This window comes from Podarcis bocagei, assembly GCF_964188305.1.
Source record: "Podarcis bocagei genome assembly, chromosome: 10".
In the NCBI taxonomy this organism is placed as follows: Eukaryota; Metazoa; Chordata; class Lepidosauria; order Squamata; family Lacertidae; genus Podarcis; species Podarcis bocagei.
The window spans coordinates 73,865,964-73,880,869 of NC_138135.1; the positions used below are offsets into that span (position 1 = coordinate 73,865,964).

The 14,906-nt window shown below is 45.3% G+C and overlaps 1 protein-coding gene across 6 annotated transcripts in view; it reads right to left on the bottom strand.

Annotated features, from left to right (window-relative positions):
* LOC308595986 (guanine nucleotide-binding protein G(t) subunit alpha-3) overlaps nt 1-14,906 on the bottom strand; it is a 267,616-nt gene that overhangs the window by 223,816 nt on the left and 28,894 nt on the right. For 4 of the 6 annotated variants that reach the window (XM_081210761.1, XM_081210762.1, XM_081210760.1 and 1 more), the window contains exon 2: nt 1,281-1,323. In XM_081210761.1, the coding sequence (XP_081066887.1) occupies nt 1,281-1,323 (43 nt within the window). Of the gene's footprint in view, nt 1-1,280; nt 1,324-8,986; nt 9,224-14,906 lie in introns of those variants that run through there. The other 2 variants (XR_014012251.1, XM_081210759.1) reach the window with 1 other exon arrangement.

Here is a 14,906-nt window from a genome sequence, read left to right on the forward strand (position 1 = left end):
CATATTTGTTTTTGTTGATAAATACCGTATTTTGCGCCGCATAGGACGCTCCGGCTCATAGGACGCACCTAGTTTTTTGGGGGGGAAATAAAGAAAATATTTTTTTATTTCCCCCCCAGGTGCGGGGCTGGAAGAACCAGGTCGGGGAACAGTGGGAAGGCACACTCTGCCTCCCCGCTGTCCCCCGAGCTTGTAGGGCTGGCGATGGGGAGAAGTGTGCTGATCCCGGGACTGCAGGCAGCTCTGCGCGGCCATCGGGAGCGGGGCGGGGCTTTGCCCCTGGCTCCCGGTGGCCTCGCAGAGCTGTGCTGATCCCGGGACTGCAGGCAGCTCTGCGCCACCATCCGGAGCGGGGCGGGACTTAGCGCCCGCTCCCGATGGCCGCGCAGAGCTGCGCTGATCCCGGGACTGCAGGCAGCTCTGCGCGGCCATCGGGAGCGGGGCGGGGCTTCGCCCCCGGCTCCCGGTGACCGCGCAGAGCTGCGCTGATCCCGGGACTGCAGGCTGCTCTGCGCCGCCATCCGGAGCAGGGCGGGACTTAGCGCCCGGCTCCCGGTGGCCGCGCAGAGCTGCGCTGATCCCGGGACTGCAGGCAGCTCTGCGCCGCCATCAGGAGCGGGGCGGGGCTTCGCCCCCGGCTCCCAGTGGCCGCACAGAGCTGCACTGAGCCGGGGACTGCAGGCAGCTCTGTGCAACCCTCGGAGCCGGTCTCCCGAGGGTTGCGCAGAGCTTCCTGAAGCCTGGAGAGCGAGAGGGGTCGGTGCGCACCGACCCCTCTTGCTCTCCAGGCTTCAGCGAAAGCCTGCATTCGCCCCATAGGACGCACACACATTTCCCCTTCATTTTTGGAGGGGAAAAAGTGCGTCCTATAGGGCGAAAAATACGGTACATTGAGCAGTGAATATGACTTTCAATGGCAGGAAAATAACTGCAAAGCTTTTAGGAAAGGGTGTGGTGTGTGTGCTTATGTGTTTGTGTTTGTGTATGTGGCACCTTTCCCCTCCACCCTGATACCTATTTTAGCTGTCCCTCTGTCTTTAAACTGGTATCCTTGGCTTCAGATAGAAGAGGCCAAGCACATATTGATATATTGGGTAAAACATCAGGTTAGTGAATGAGGTATAAAGGATTGCTTTTTTACATCCCCATGTACAGTATCTGTTAGGATTAGATTGTCAAGCTTGATTTGTTTGATCGCTTCCCCACCTCACGCCCTTTGACATTGTGCTTCATGTAGCACTTTGTGCTACCCAATGTGACATGAATATTGATGCACCTACTTCATTTGTTTCACAATAGTGCTCTTCCCTGATTCTCCAGCTCCTGCAGACAAAGAACATGCACATATTGGTCACATTTAAAGTTGTTAAAAAGGAGCCAAGTGGGAAAACGAGACAAAGAAAGTAAGTGATGGAGGAAAAAGAGCACATAAAAATATGCAAAAGTGGTGGGTTTGTTTGCTTGTTTTTTTTAAAAAAAAAAAACACTTCTACTTGGAAAAGAGGCATTCTGTTTCACCAGCACAAAGGCTTTTGTGTGTGTCCCTCAAGCAGTGCATGTGCTTTAGCCAAATGGGCAACTTGCGTTAGCCATGGTTTGGGGACATTTGTTTATGGACCAGGGTATTTAGCAAACCCTAGAGGAGTATGGGTTGCCTCTAGAAACATGCTGATTTGTAGCTACAACACATTTAGCTACTCCAAACAAAAGTACTCAGTTTATGGAAGCCACTGTGAGCATATCAAGCTCTGATAAGCATCAAATAAAAGTGTTTGATCTTACAGAGCGAATGTATGGGGAAAGTGCAGACCTGCTGGACCAGAAATCTAAGCGTCTTTATTTTACTACTCCCTAGATTTCTTCTGATATGATTGTGGGGGTGGATGTAGATAAGGATCAAATGGAAAGGCTTTCACTGCACTGTCAGACCGATCCCCCCCCAAAAACCCCCACTTTAATATTAGTGATTATATATATATATATATATATATATATATATATATATATATATATGTTGCAGTAGCTGAAAAGACAGCCATAAGCAGTCAAAACAGAGAATGATTGGGCAGAGGGGCAGAGAAACCATTGCAAGGGCAGTTTTATGGAGCTGAAGAATCAAAAAGCACGGCAACGATTTCTCATTTTGTTCAACCTAAATTGTCACATATTATGAGCCAGAAATCTCAGATAATCACATCTAAACATTTTCCACCATAGACTCCCCAAGTCTTTAGACATATGTGGCAATCCAGGTTTAAGGATTTCATTTTAAGTACAGATTTCTTTCTTTAAAAAAATAAATAAATCTGACATTAATGCAAAATCTTGAGCACATTTTTATTTAGCATATGTATTAAGAGATCTCTTGACCTAACTCACAGAACTGCAGTGGAAAAGAGGAAATTCCTTCTATTCTAGTTTCGGAATGTCAGAGTAGTCCGAAAAATACCGTATTTTTCGCTCTATAACACGCACCCGATCATAACACGCATGCAGTTTTTAGAGGAGGAAAATCCGTAGGCATGCCACCCGTAGGCATTCCCTCCATAACACACACAGACATTTCCCCTTACTTTCTAGGAGGAAAAAAGTGAGTGTTATGGTGCAAAAAATACGGTACCCTCCGGATATTGATGAACTTCAAGCCCCATCAGCTCCAACCATGATGGCGAAAGGTGAGGGAAGATGGGAGTTGTAGTCCAACAACATCTGGAGGGTACCATGACAGTACCTTCCAGTACTACAGTACATTGTCTCCCCTATTATTTCCTGTTTAGACGGTCTCCTTGGGAGACATCTCATGTTTCAAAAGTCAGGAGAAAGAGGTGCATCTTCAGCATTTGAGGAAAACTAGTTCCACAACTTAGGGGTTGCCACAAAGAATGCCCTTTCCCAGGTCACCCCACCCAAGTTTATAAGACAGTGGGGCTACCAGAAGGACCTCTTCTGCTGATATTAAACTGTAGGGAAGGAGATGGTCTTTCAGATATTGGGGCCTAAATGGTTTAGGGCTTTAAACACTACCCTTAGCACTAGGGTAGTGCTAAGGGCCCAGAAATGAACTGGCAGCCATGTAATTTTTAAATTTGGAGGCAGAGGACATCTAGGTGGAATGCCAGCCAATCTAGAAGTTACCAGAGCATGGAGTACAGCTGCCAAGTCATTTCTGTTCAAAAGAGACCACTGCTGGCAAACCAACCAGAGCTGGAAAAAGACACTCCCAGTCACCAAGGCCAACTGAGTCTCTAGGGACTATCCCCAAGCTACTGACCTGCTCCTTCAGGGAGGTGCAATCCTAACCCAGAACAGGCTGTCTCCCCACCTCCTGGACTAGAAAACTAACCCTTACACTTCTGTCTTTTAGGATTCCATTTCAGTTTATTGGCCCAAGTCCAGCTCATCACCACATCTTAGAAATGGTCTAACAGCTTAGCCACCTCCTTCAATTCAGATGGAACAGAGAGATTGAGCAGGGTGTCATCTACTTATTGATGACCATTCACTCTCAATCTCTCGCTGATAGATACCAGTTTATGGCACTCTGTAAAGCACCAAGAAATTGATGCTGCCAGTGTATTCACTTACAAGCACAAATTTAGGACTCACCTGCACATACATGTACTTTATGGATTGTTAGTCATGATGAAATTAAGTCCATTGATTTCATTGGGTCTACTCTGAGTATGTTAGTCAGATACAATCCAGTGTTTCATCACTTATTAATTTCTGCCAGAATTGCCTCCACCGGAAATGGCCGAATGAGATGCAGTATGGGAGTTCTGTAGGTGGTGTTCATCCACACTGCTGCTTTCAAACACAGCAAGCCATCACTCAAGGACTGCAGCATGTATGTGAGACCTCACTCTTAGTGGAACGGACCCAGTCTCAGGACCCACTTAGTTTAAAGTCGTAGGGAAAGGAGACTGGGGCGGATGACCTCCAAAACATTTTCAGCCCTGCATCCTCATTAGTTAGAATGGAACAGTCTCAAAAAATATTGTTGAAAACAGATTTCAGCAAGTTAGCAACAGTCAACTGTGAGTGATAAGGGACAAATGATCCATGTTACAAAAATGTATGTAACAAAGAAACTTTCTTTTTAAATGAAAAACCTTTTGGAGGCTGAGATTTTGAGCTGGGGGGAAGTCAAGTGATGCTTAACTCTTTCCCTGCCAGCCCATTCCATCTCTCCAGCTTTATTTCCTCACCATGAGTTCCAGGCATGTGTTTACAGGAGTGAGCATATTTCTGATCCGGTGGCGGTGATGGTGAGAGCAGCTTGAGGGGTGAAAGGGAGGCACTGAGTAGAAAAATGGCTTCACTTCAAATATGAGGCTGCTGAGGTTACCTTTTATTTATTCATTCATTTTAAAAGGCTGAGCTTCATGATATGAATTTGCGTGTAATATGTAGCTTGCCCTAACTCAAGCAAATGAATCATGACAAATGACCAAATATATGGAAAGTTATCCCTAAAACCCACGATGTAAGAAAGAGAGAGAAACACAAGCAGCGGGTTCCATGATTATGCAAAGTTCCTGCCTGCCAAGTTTGTATAAGTAATGACAACTTTGTCAACAAAAGTTTTGCATCTGGGACTTGCAAATTCAGAATTGCTCCCTGCTATTTCCCAAATGCATTTCTGAATAAACACAAATGCCATTAGGCACAATGTTTTTACTGTGGAGCAGAAAGAGCACATGAGCATCGTATACATGCAAAGTACAGGGAAGGCTGAAGAATCACAGCAAAAATTGTAAGCAAATGAAGCCCTTTCCTGGGCATCTGAATGGCAACGCTAAACTACAGTAAGTAGTTGGTAATTCCCAGGTTGTGTGTCGAAGCTCTTGAATGTGCTATGAGATTGCGTGTACAGGTGCCAAAGGGCATCAAATGCTGTGTCTGCAGCAATAAAGGACACACTGACACTTGTTTTGGTTCAAATCAGGCTACAGTTATAACAATTACAGATGTAGGTTTGTTTGGCTGAGGAACTTGGGTGTCTCCCATATCATCCAACCCACCTGCCAGAAGATTTCTTGGGGTCAATCCTGGAATGAGGTTAGCCTATGACATACATCAGGTAGGTGCAATCTTGACTGGATCACCTCGCTAGCAAATGCTATGGCCCTCAGCCCCCGCCTGGGCATTTGGACAGAACTACCTCCCCTAGGATTCCTTTAGCAGGATACCCTACAGCCTGGAGGGGTGGCAAAGGCATACAAGCTCCGCTCCTTCCTCGGCTAAGGATCATACCCAATGCCTACCCTGCCAAAGTTGTGACAATTGCAAAGAGGGAGGCAAAACCTGCAGAACGAGGCAATAAGTCTGTGTGGGGGTGGGGGAATCCTCCCTGGCCCTGAAATATGGTGGCTGAAGAATATCAAGGTTGTAGCAAAAGACCGCCCTTTGAGGAGAGGGTGCAGTACAAGCAAAGAGGGAAGGGTGTGGGTGGGAGATCACATGACAACTGTGGCACTGAGCAGTGGCGTAGCGTGGGTTGTCAGCACCCGGGGCAAGGCAAGTAATTTGCGCCCCCTAACCTGTGGATTTGCGCCCCCTAACCCTAACCCCCAGATGTTGCCCCCGGTGCGGCCGGCCCCCCCTGCACCCCCCACGCTACGCCACTGGCACTGAGGAGAGGAGACAGGTTGAATTTAAGCCAAATTTTAGTTGAATTTAAGCAGACCTGAGTGAAGACTCTGACTCTGGACCAATCAGGTCCGCTCCCCGGAAGCCCATCTCCAGGCCTGCCTATGATTGGCCAAATTCAGGCAGGTAAAAAATTTTGAATTCCCAATGGCCAATAGGAGAGGACATTACATCTCCTGCCGGCTGCTGGGTACCATCTGCAGTGCAGAACAGAAAGTAATGGAGATAAATGGGATTCCCAGGAAATGGATTTCTACAGCATTGGAGCAATTACTGGGAAGGTTGTTTCCCAGCTGGACACACACTTTACCTCAAGGCAGGAGACTGCAGAGCAGTCCCTCCGAAGAAGAACAGAGTGAATGATTATGCTCATGTCCAGCTACTTTTTGTGCACTTCTGGTGTGCTGAGGCACTCCACATTTGCCAAAGCACCACAGAGGAAGAATCTTGTTACAGCCGTATGTACAATCACCTTTATTACAATGTTAATTTTGCAGAGCTCAGTTGATGCACATATGTACATCCTTGAATTAAATTGGGGAAGTTATAAACGAGCTGAAAGAACTGAAATGAAAGCAACAACGAAACAGTGGGGAATTCTCAGTGCGCAGTGGGGAAGGGCCACAGCTTAGTGTGGGTGGAATGTTGCCTAGAGTGCAAGGGGAAGATTCACCTCTGGCACTCCGCCCACATTTGCCTCTGGCTCCACCCACTTTTGCCTTGGTCTCTGTCCACCTTGGGAAAGTGGCCCCCAAGAGTTCTCTATGAGAGAATGTGGTTCTCCACCCCTGTTTTAGCTGTAGGGATTAGAAAACAAACAAACCCCATTTTGTAGGAGGGTTAAAAAATGATATTGCAACCTGGAATGGTAGAGTCTGGATTCTACCACCTGATTCTGCTGCACCTGTCAACCAAACTTCAGGTTGTGATAAGGAAGCAGCTGTCTGTCCTGTAAAATTTAGGGAACCATAAAATGACAGCTGTGTAGTTCCTCCTTATCTTTTGCTCCAGAAGTTCAGGATGGAATCACTCCACTTTTTTATGGCAATAAATATTCCACAGGCAAATTCCCCTTTCCACTGACAGGCATCATTTTGGTGTGATGAAAAGGGTCTGTGTGAGCCGCCTGAAAGAAACATCAAATGTCAAGCTCCCATGTGGTAGCTGTGATAATTCTATTCAAATCCCTGGGGTGCGATTCCATCCTCCAAGTCATGTCTACCATAGACAAAGGCTTGCTGGCGAATTAGACTCCCTAAATTTTGCAGGAAAAAAACCCCCAACCTATCTGAAGTAAAATAAAAAAAAATGCTAATGACAGAAATTAATACAGCTACAAATGACCCCTTTCATAAATTCAGAACTAGAAGCAATATAAACAGTGTACTGTTTTCCTTACGTATACCATTACTCTTACTCAATAGTCATTGATCTTTTCTCCCTGGTGCTTTATTGCTGCTACAGGAACAATACTGACATCTGGTCCTTAATACGGTGGTAAAATAAGACATGGGAGTGTAGTAATCATCCTTCTGCATTAAGCTCAGGATAATCCTTGTGAAACTATTGCAGAATAAATTGGCTTTGAGATCATTCCTAGCAAGCAATATTAAAAACTGAGTATGAATTCTTTGGTGTCCACCCACCACAAAGTAAAAAAATACAGGAGAAAAAAATCAGAAGCAACCACAAATTGTCTAAAGGAAATATAATTACCATCTACAAAGTGTCCCAGAGTTACCCCTAAATCTGGAGGTTCTTACTCTGGCAAAAAATGGAAGAAATTTCACAGGACGCAAGATGAGTTTCAATAGCCCAACAAACCCATTTTTCTCTGACACAAAATACACAACTCTCCCATCCCACCAAGGTTCACATAAAGCAAACATTTCAAGGCAAATCTGATTGGGAATTCTAAAGAAGCAAAAGGTCTAAGATTAGTGAAATTTACAACAAGGTTTCCACACATCCTTAGTGCTGCATCCTTAGTATATGGGCATAAAAGTACCAAACCCTTGATTGGAAATATGCACTCTTTAAGAAGAAATAGCAATAAGATAATCAGAGTGAAATGCAGCAAAAAAAAAAAAATTTTTTTAAATGACCCAAGATCAGCTGAAGTTACTGAAACATCAACAACCACTACTCTGATCCACATGTGGCACTCCCATTCATTTCCATGGAGCTCCAGCCTGAATGCTTCCTGGCTGAACATGCCTATAAAGATTTTCAGGATTGCAGTTAGCAGCTTTTGAGCAAAATATTTTGAGCTGAAGATTTTTTAAGCTGCAGGCAGAATGTGCATTTCCCCTCACTATATCATCTGTTAAGTGTTTGATTCAACAAACTGTAACAGCTTTGTAAAACTATAAAACTAACCAGTAGCATCTGGTGCTTTTTAAAATTATTATTAATCAGAGAAACCATTAAAAACATTTACAAGTGCTAGCTTTTAACTTTTTAGAATGTATTTTAGGTGATATGCTATATATTCCCCCCAAAAGCAGACAGTTTTACTATCAGATAATTATCCAGACAGTATACTGTTCACAATTTGTTCTATTCACAAATTCACATTTTCAGACCTGTGCACACAGGAAACCATATAAATCAACAACCACAATTTGGCTAACATGATCTGCAAGCAAGTCTCTTTAGATTTATTGAAACATGTTTCTTTTCCTGTGTGCACATTCTTTTCCTGATTTATCTCATATCAAGGCTACAGGGGCCGTCCACTCTGAATGTTCTCCGGAACTGAACTCTATGGCCCTGTCCCACAATCATCCATGCACTGTCATGTGCTCAGCCCATTGCGATGCAAGAGGAAATGCACATTTATACCACAAGTGGGTTTTTTAAATAGACATCTTCCATGTGCATTGCCAAGGATGCTATTCAACTCAGTTTCACCCTAAGTTGGCACATGACTAAGTTAAGGACAATTAAACTTAGTGGGTGTACTCTGAGTAACAACTAGTTGAATGCCACCCCCAGTGTCACACTCGCTGATATGGAGTGTGCATCCATGTCCATTCTGCAGATCCAGCAAGGGAGCGCACCTGTGAAGGCTGCACCCACACAAATATCTCCATTGTTGGTCTGAGTGTCTGGATCATCTCCAGGCTGGTGAGTGGCTTGTGACTTGCAGCAAATATCTGAAAACAAAAACCACTCATTTCCAGTTCTATCAGTCTCTATCGTTCGATTTCATGATTAAAACAAGTGGCATGCCCAAAGTGAGAGCTCAGAACACTTCTGACTGTCAAACAACATCTCCCATTCATGCAAAGGTTAATGTAGCCGTTTCATGAATGAAAGGACACATATTTACCCAACAAGAGCAACTTGACTGTCCTGGCATCTCTCACGGCATCTTCTTGGAGTCTTTTTTCAAGTTCCCGTGACCTTTTGGCCGATTCTTTAGACTCAGAGCTGACTCCACTGCCCATAACTGTGGAGCTAAATTATTAGCTTATTGTCCAAGCAAGCTGGTGGTGTCTAATCACAAGGAGCCTAGTGCAGAAGTGTTACAATGGAGCTTAGCTATTTCCTAGTCAGCCTTCTCTCTGCTGGCTGCCTTCACTCCAAAGAGCGGCTTCTGGTCTGTCACATGTCTCAGAGGACAGGACAGAAGGGATTTTGTAGATGCCCATGAAGTCAGCTTGCTATGATGTCAGACATGTAAATGCACCACAATGCTGCTTTCCCTTTGGAAGAGCATGTGTAAAAAACACAACAATGAATGCGATGACTCTGTGTTTGTGTGACACCAGCGGTGCTTGTAGTGCAGAGCAATTTCATAGGGGAGGGAGAAAACATGGGGCAACCAAAGTAAAGCAGTCCTTTTTATTTCCATTGATCAAAACAGTTAGGCACATGCTTAACAGAATGAGGAAATCAGGGACCATGTCAGATGCTGCTGTTGCTGCTGATTTATCTACCCGTCACCTTATGGTCCCAGGGCAGCTTATAACACAACTTACATGTAGTGTTCACCTCCATGCCTTTTTATCCTTGGCCCCCCCTTTTTGATTTCGTAACCCCCACATTGTTTGCTTTTTATTCAGCTGTGTTTTTATTCCATGACACAGAAGGCTTACCTTTCCCAAATGTACTCTTCACAATAACCCCGTGAGGCAGGTTTGACTGAACAGGAATAATATCTGGCTGAAAATCGCCCCAATGCAATTCATAACTGAGCTGAGATTTGAACCTGGGCCAACCCCACCAAAGTCGAAAGCTAGAGCTACTGCACCGTACTGGTTCTTTATTGTAAGCTCTTTGGGGCAGGGATTTGTGTTTTGGGGAATTTAATGTCATATACATACTTGGATGGTTCACTAATGACAACAACAACTGTCAGACCACAGAAGTCAGTGGGACCTTTAAAGTGATTGGCGTGTCCCTTTGTCTGGTTGTGTCCTTTGCTATTGAGGGGGGAATAGCACTCTCTGTCAGCAGGCAAACCAACTCCATTGGTGTCTCCCTGTTCAATGAGGCCTGTTCATTAAACTTCACAGTTATGGCAGAAGGCTACACAACAACAGGGTGGGAGCTCTGTCTTCCCCCAAAACTCTTCCTGCCCATGCTGCTCTGCATGCATGTGGCAAATGAGGCAGTTGGTTTCTCTTGCGAATCTCATCCAGAAGGAGAAAAGGTGGTATTCATGTGGGAAAGTGACAACGTCATTGGTCCAACACCTATACTTGACGTTGTTGGCATTCCACTGTCTCAAGAAGCAATGGAGTGTGCCTCTGGGGTGAGGTCAAACCACTGGGTCAGTAGCACTGAAGTGACCTCCCTGGGGCGTAAGCCTGGGCAGGGTGTTTGGGGGTCCTGGGCTCCCCAGATGACACAACCCCCCTCTCGGCCTCACTGAAGTGGTCCAAAGGAAAGCAGAGTAATCTGTTTGGCACCAGCTTGGCTGCAGGAGTTGCCAGAAGGAGGCGTACAATGCGTCTTGCATTTGTGTAGGGTTTTACTCCTTAGCCTTTTCTTCTCCTGAAGATGTCCCACAAGGCAGGAGAAGTTTAGGATCAGAGTGACCCTCTTGGCCACTGCTGTCAATGGAAGGCAGTATTCAGTGCACAACAAGAGCAGGAGCTGGGCCTTTGCACAGGAATGGAGACCTGGAACCCCAGCAGCATACAAGCAGCCTGCTCTGTGAGTGGCAATTGCCCATGCCTTGCCTGCCTTGCTTCCAGTCATCCTACACCACTGAGGTTTTGCATCCTTATTTGCATTGTTTGAAAGCACAATGCAGTGATAAGCATATCTGGGGGCTTCGTTTATTTTTCAAAATTACAAACGGACTACAAGATTTGGTTTGGACCTCACTTCTTCAGAAAACAGCTAATTTGGTCTGGTGCTTCAGAAGCTGCCTGGTTTAGTTTCACTCCACACCCAAATCCTAGTTTCGAAAAGCAAAGTTTGGTGACTTCCCAATGCACTAAAGGGAAATCTAGAATCAACTATACCCCTCCCCCCTTTTAGAGTGTTAGATAGACTTTGCAGGCACAGTAGCCTTTCCATCCATCCAAATGTCCGAGAAATAGGTCCAGGGTTTTTTGTTCCATGAACTGTCTATACCTTTATTATTTATTATTCTTTCATTTTTGGCAGAAACTAATGAAATTTGCCTCTTTGGAGGATATGGATCCTGTCAAGTTTCAGAAAGATAACTCTAGTGATTTTTCTCACAAGGACAGCCTTTATAGTTTGGAGATGGTTAAAAAAGGACTCACTTAATCTTCCCTATTGTTTCTTAGCAATTTGTATAGTAATATACATCCAAGAAGTGCCCCTATGAAAAAAAAAATAATCCTGCCAAAGAGATGAAAGGGGGCTGTGGTGGGTGCTTTAAAGTGGATTTTGGGGGTATCCCTTCTCTCCCTGTGTTTTTTGGGGGAGCGAAGGGTTTTCTGTGATGAACATGGCATTCAATGAAGAGATGCGCCGGAAGAGTAACCTGCAATATTTCAGAAAGAGGAGGGCAGGGACCAGGGAGTTAAGATGAGTGGAACAAAACAGCTTCAGGTTTGTGTTCTGCTCAGCTGGCACCAAAAATCACATAAACTAAATTGCAGATTTGACAGGAGCAGAAATGTGAGCCTCTGGCACCCAGGCAGGACTGGAAAGCCCAGTGCTACCCAAACCATGAGCAGAACTAGCAAAGAGCACAAAACAGACAAGAACAAGGCTGGATTTAGACCACGTCAAAGAAGCAATTCAGTTAAACACGTTGTAAACTCACACAGGGAAATCCAGTAGGGAAAGACGGGACTCCACAGTGCCACCTGGTGTCACAGTGTTATATCGCACATAAAACGCCTTTTCTTTATCAATCCAGCTGAGTCCAAAGTGATACATTGCTTCAACAACTTTGCCCCAAACTTCTGCAGTTAAAGAGCCCCAGTAAAATTATTTCCTCTGATTAGAAGTTAATCCTGTCAGTCACAAAAGAGCTCTCCCCCCCCACCCCGCTACTCTCAGTCACCCTGTCACTTCACATGGCAAACTTTGGGAACAAATGTTTCTGGTTTTTTTGTAGACATGGTACCTGATCAGAAATGCCGGTGTATTATCTGGATACCATTTTAAAAAAACCCAACATTTATCATCTTTGAAACATGCAAATCTAAAACACCATACAACCCTGCCCCCCCCCCAAACCCTACACAACAAATGTCATTTTGAAATGATGACTCTATTCTCTTCCATTTGCATTTGGTGGCTGGTGCACCAAAAGCCATTTTGAGCCAGAGGTGAGAACTCAGTTGTTTTCACTGAAAGCAGAACACTGGAAAATCTTTCCATGGCTTCACTTTAAGCAAATTGAAATGACAGTATGGGCCTGGAGATCCTGGGATGTCATCATTTAGGATAGAGTGCCTGTGGGATGGCATGTCACAGCCCATCCCAGATAAAGAAGAAGCACACGCCTGATATTTAAGTCTATTGGCAAGAGAACCCTTTGCAGCAGCTTCCGTGGTGCTCCAGATTCACACGACGCATGCCTGCTTCTCGCCTGTGGTCCGCAGGTCTGGGCCCTATGGAGCAGTTGCAGCAACAGTGGGGCCCCTCTGCTCCTTTGGCTCATATACCCTCCTCCGATGGGCTCCTTTCCTGTGGGAGCCAGGAAGTCATGGAAAAGGCTTGTAGCGCCACCTGGTGCCTCGCTGACCTCAGTGACCTGCATGTCCGTGCCTTGCAGTGTATTAAGTACATAGCCTTATATGGAGCTATGTCCCCCCCCCCCCCGGGCAGTATAACCTTATTTGGCGATGGGTGGGTTTAAGCCATGACCGGATGTAGGTAATGTGAGCCATTGGCAAACGGCCATGCGGGAGGAGAGAACAAAGGATAATAAAAGATACCAGAGAGGAGAGAAGAAGTTTGAAAGGAGCTGCCCTCCATCCATGAAAATATTGCTGGCTCTCTGTGTCTTTATTTTATGCTAAACTGCGCCATTTGTGACGGCTGGCTCCGACACTTTCCCACCACCTGAGACGTTTCCTGCATGGAAGTCATTGCTGCTCTGCCCTTTCCAAGCCCCTCCTGGTTCCAGGAGACTGTGGGGTATCTACTGACACATCCGTTGCTTGAACTGTCCCTTCTTCCTCAGCTACATCCTGCGCGTCTTCCTCTGCCTTGGGCTGCCCTGACTCTCCCTCCTCCCCTGGCTCCTGCCTTGTGGGTGGCATGACTGGTCCCCTCTCCTGGGTCACTCCTCTGGTCTCCTGCCTTCGCCACATTCTTTTCAGGAGCCCTACATGGCAGATTTGGCCCAACAGCATTAGAACCTCAGCTTTCTTCAAGCCTAATTTTGGGAGAGGCGAGAGAGTGGGAATGTGTGGTTGCAGAGTGAGCATGATGCCCACAACATGCTCTCTGGTGTGCAAATGTTGGAAGCCCCTGAGACTGTGTTTTTCTGTGTTGCTCTCTCTCAAAATACACATTTTCAAATGCATTTTGAGAGCTCATTTGGGTCAAGAACTGGGTTAGAACAGTATGTAACAAAGTTCTGGTATGCACATTTGTCCAGGGTTGCCCTCCTTCAATAAGTGAAAATCCGGACACATATTCCAAAAAGTGAAAACCCGGACATTTGAGCAATTTACGGCCGGACATTGTTTCCGATGACTGAATCCCAGCTGTGTCCAGGAAATTCCAGGCGTATGGCAGCCCTACCTTTGCCCATCAATCTGGATGAGAATTCACAAAGATTGAATTTGCCAAGCATCCTCCACAGTCCTGAATGACTTTACTGATGGCTTACCTCAGTTTAAAGCAGCTTCCTATTTTTACTGTGGGCTTGCTTAAAAGAAGAGTCTTTTTTTAAAAAAAAAAAATTAGAGACAGTCCTGATCTCCCTGAAAAACAGTCAGAGCTCTTTCAGGTTTAGTCAGCCTTCATCCTGATTTGTTTGTACTGCAGTTATACAGCCTCGCCATCATTCCCACTTTCCCAGCTCTTTTCTTACCACATTCATCCATGTTTCGTTTCATTAGTTGGTCTGTTACACAAGTGCACCAAACCCAACTTAATTGTACAGTATAACTTAAGTCTGTCATTAAATGATCTGAAGATCTGATACAAAATATTGCTGTTGTGCACTAGATGGCAGGATAAACACCTGCAGATAATTGCTGCGGAAACTGACACACTGTATGCAGCTGGATCACTGACATATATGCATTTTGCAATACAAATATTATCTGAGCAAAGTGCTTCTGCATTCAATCAAAATGTTCATATTGTTTTTTGAAACAAGAACAGCAGGCAATCCACACAACTATATCTAACTTGGAATGTGGAAAACCTCCACACCATTTGGTCTGCCGTGTCTTTTCATTTGAGCCACCTGGTATCAGGTGCAGAGCACGTCAAGGTAGGGAACGCTCGTGCAAAGCTCTGCCCTTCCCAAGCACTGAGCACAGGGCTTCCACAGCCTTTGAGCAGTGCTGGGTGCCAGGCGTTTGGGAAGTGCTGTCAATTACCCGATGCCTTTATAATGTCAGAGGACTGCCAGGTGGGTTGTCCCACCCACCTGCCAAAGTTGGTGTTTGTCAGTGAGAGAAGTAAGAATCTGGCCCTCTGTTTTCTACCTGAGCTGTTGGAGGTAAAGGGTGAAGATTGCAATCCAACTTGGGAGTAAGTCCCATTGAATTCTAAAGGATTTATTTCAGAGTAGACAGAGGGGCGTGCACTCTGTCCTGCTAATTCCGGTGAAAATCTGGAGTATTCCTCCC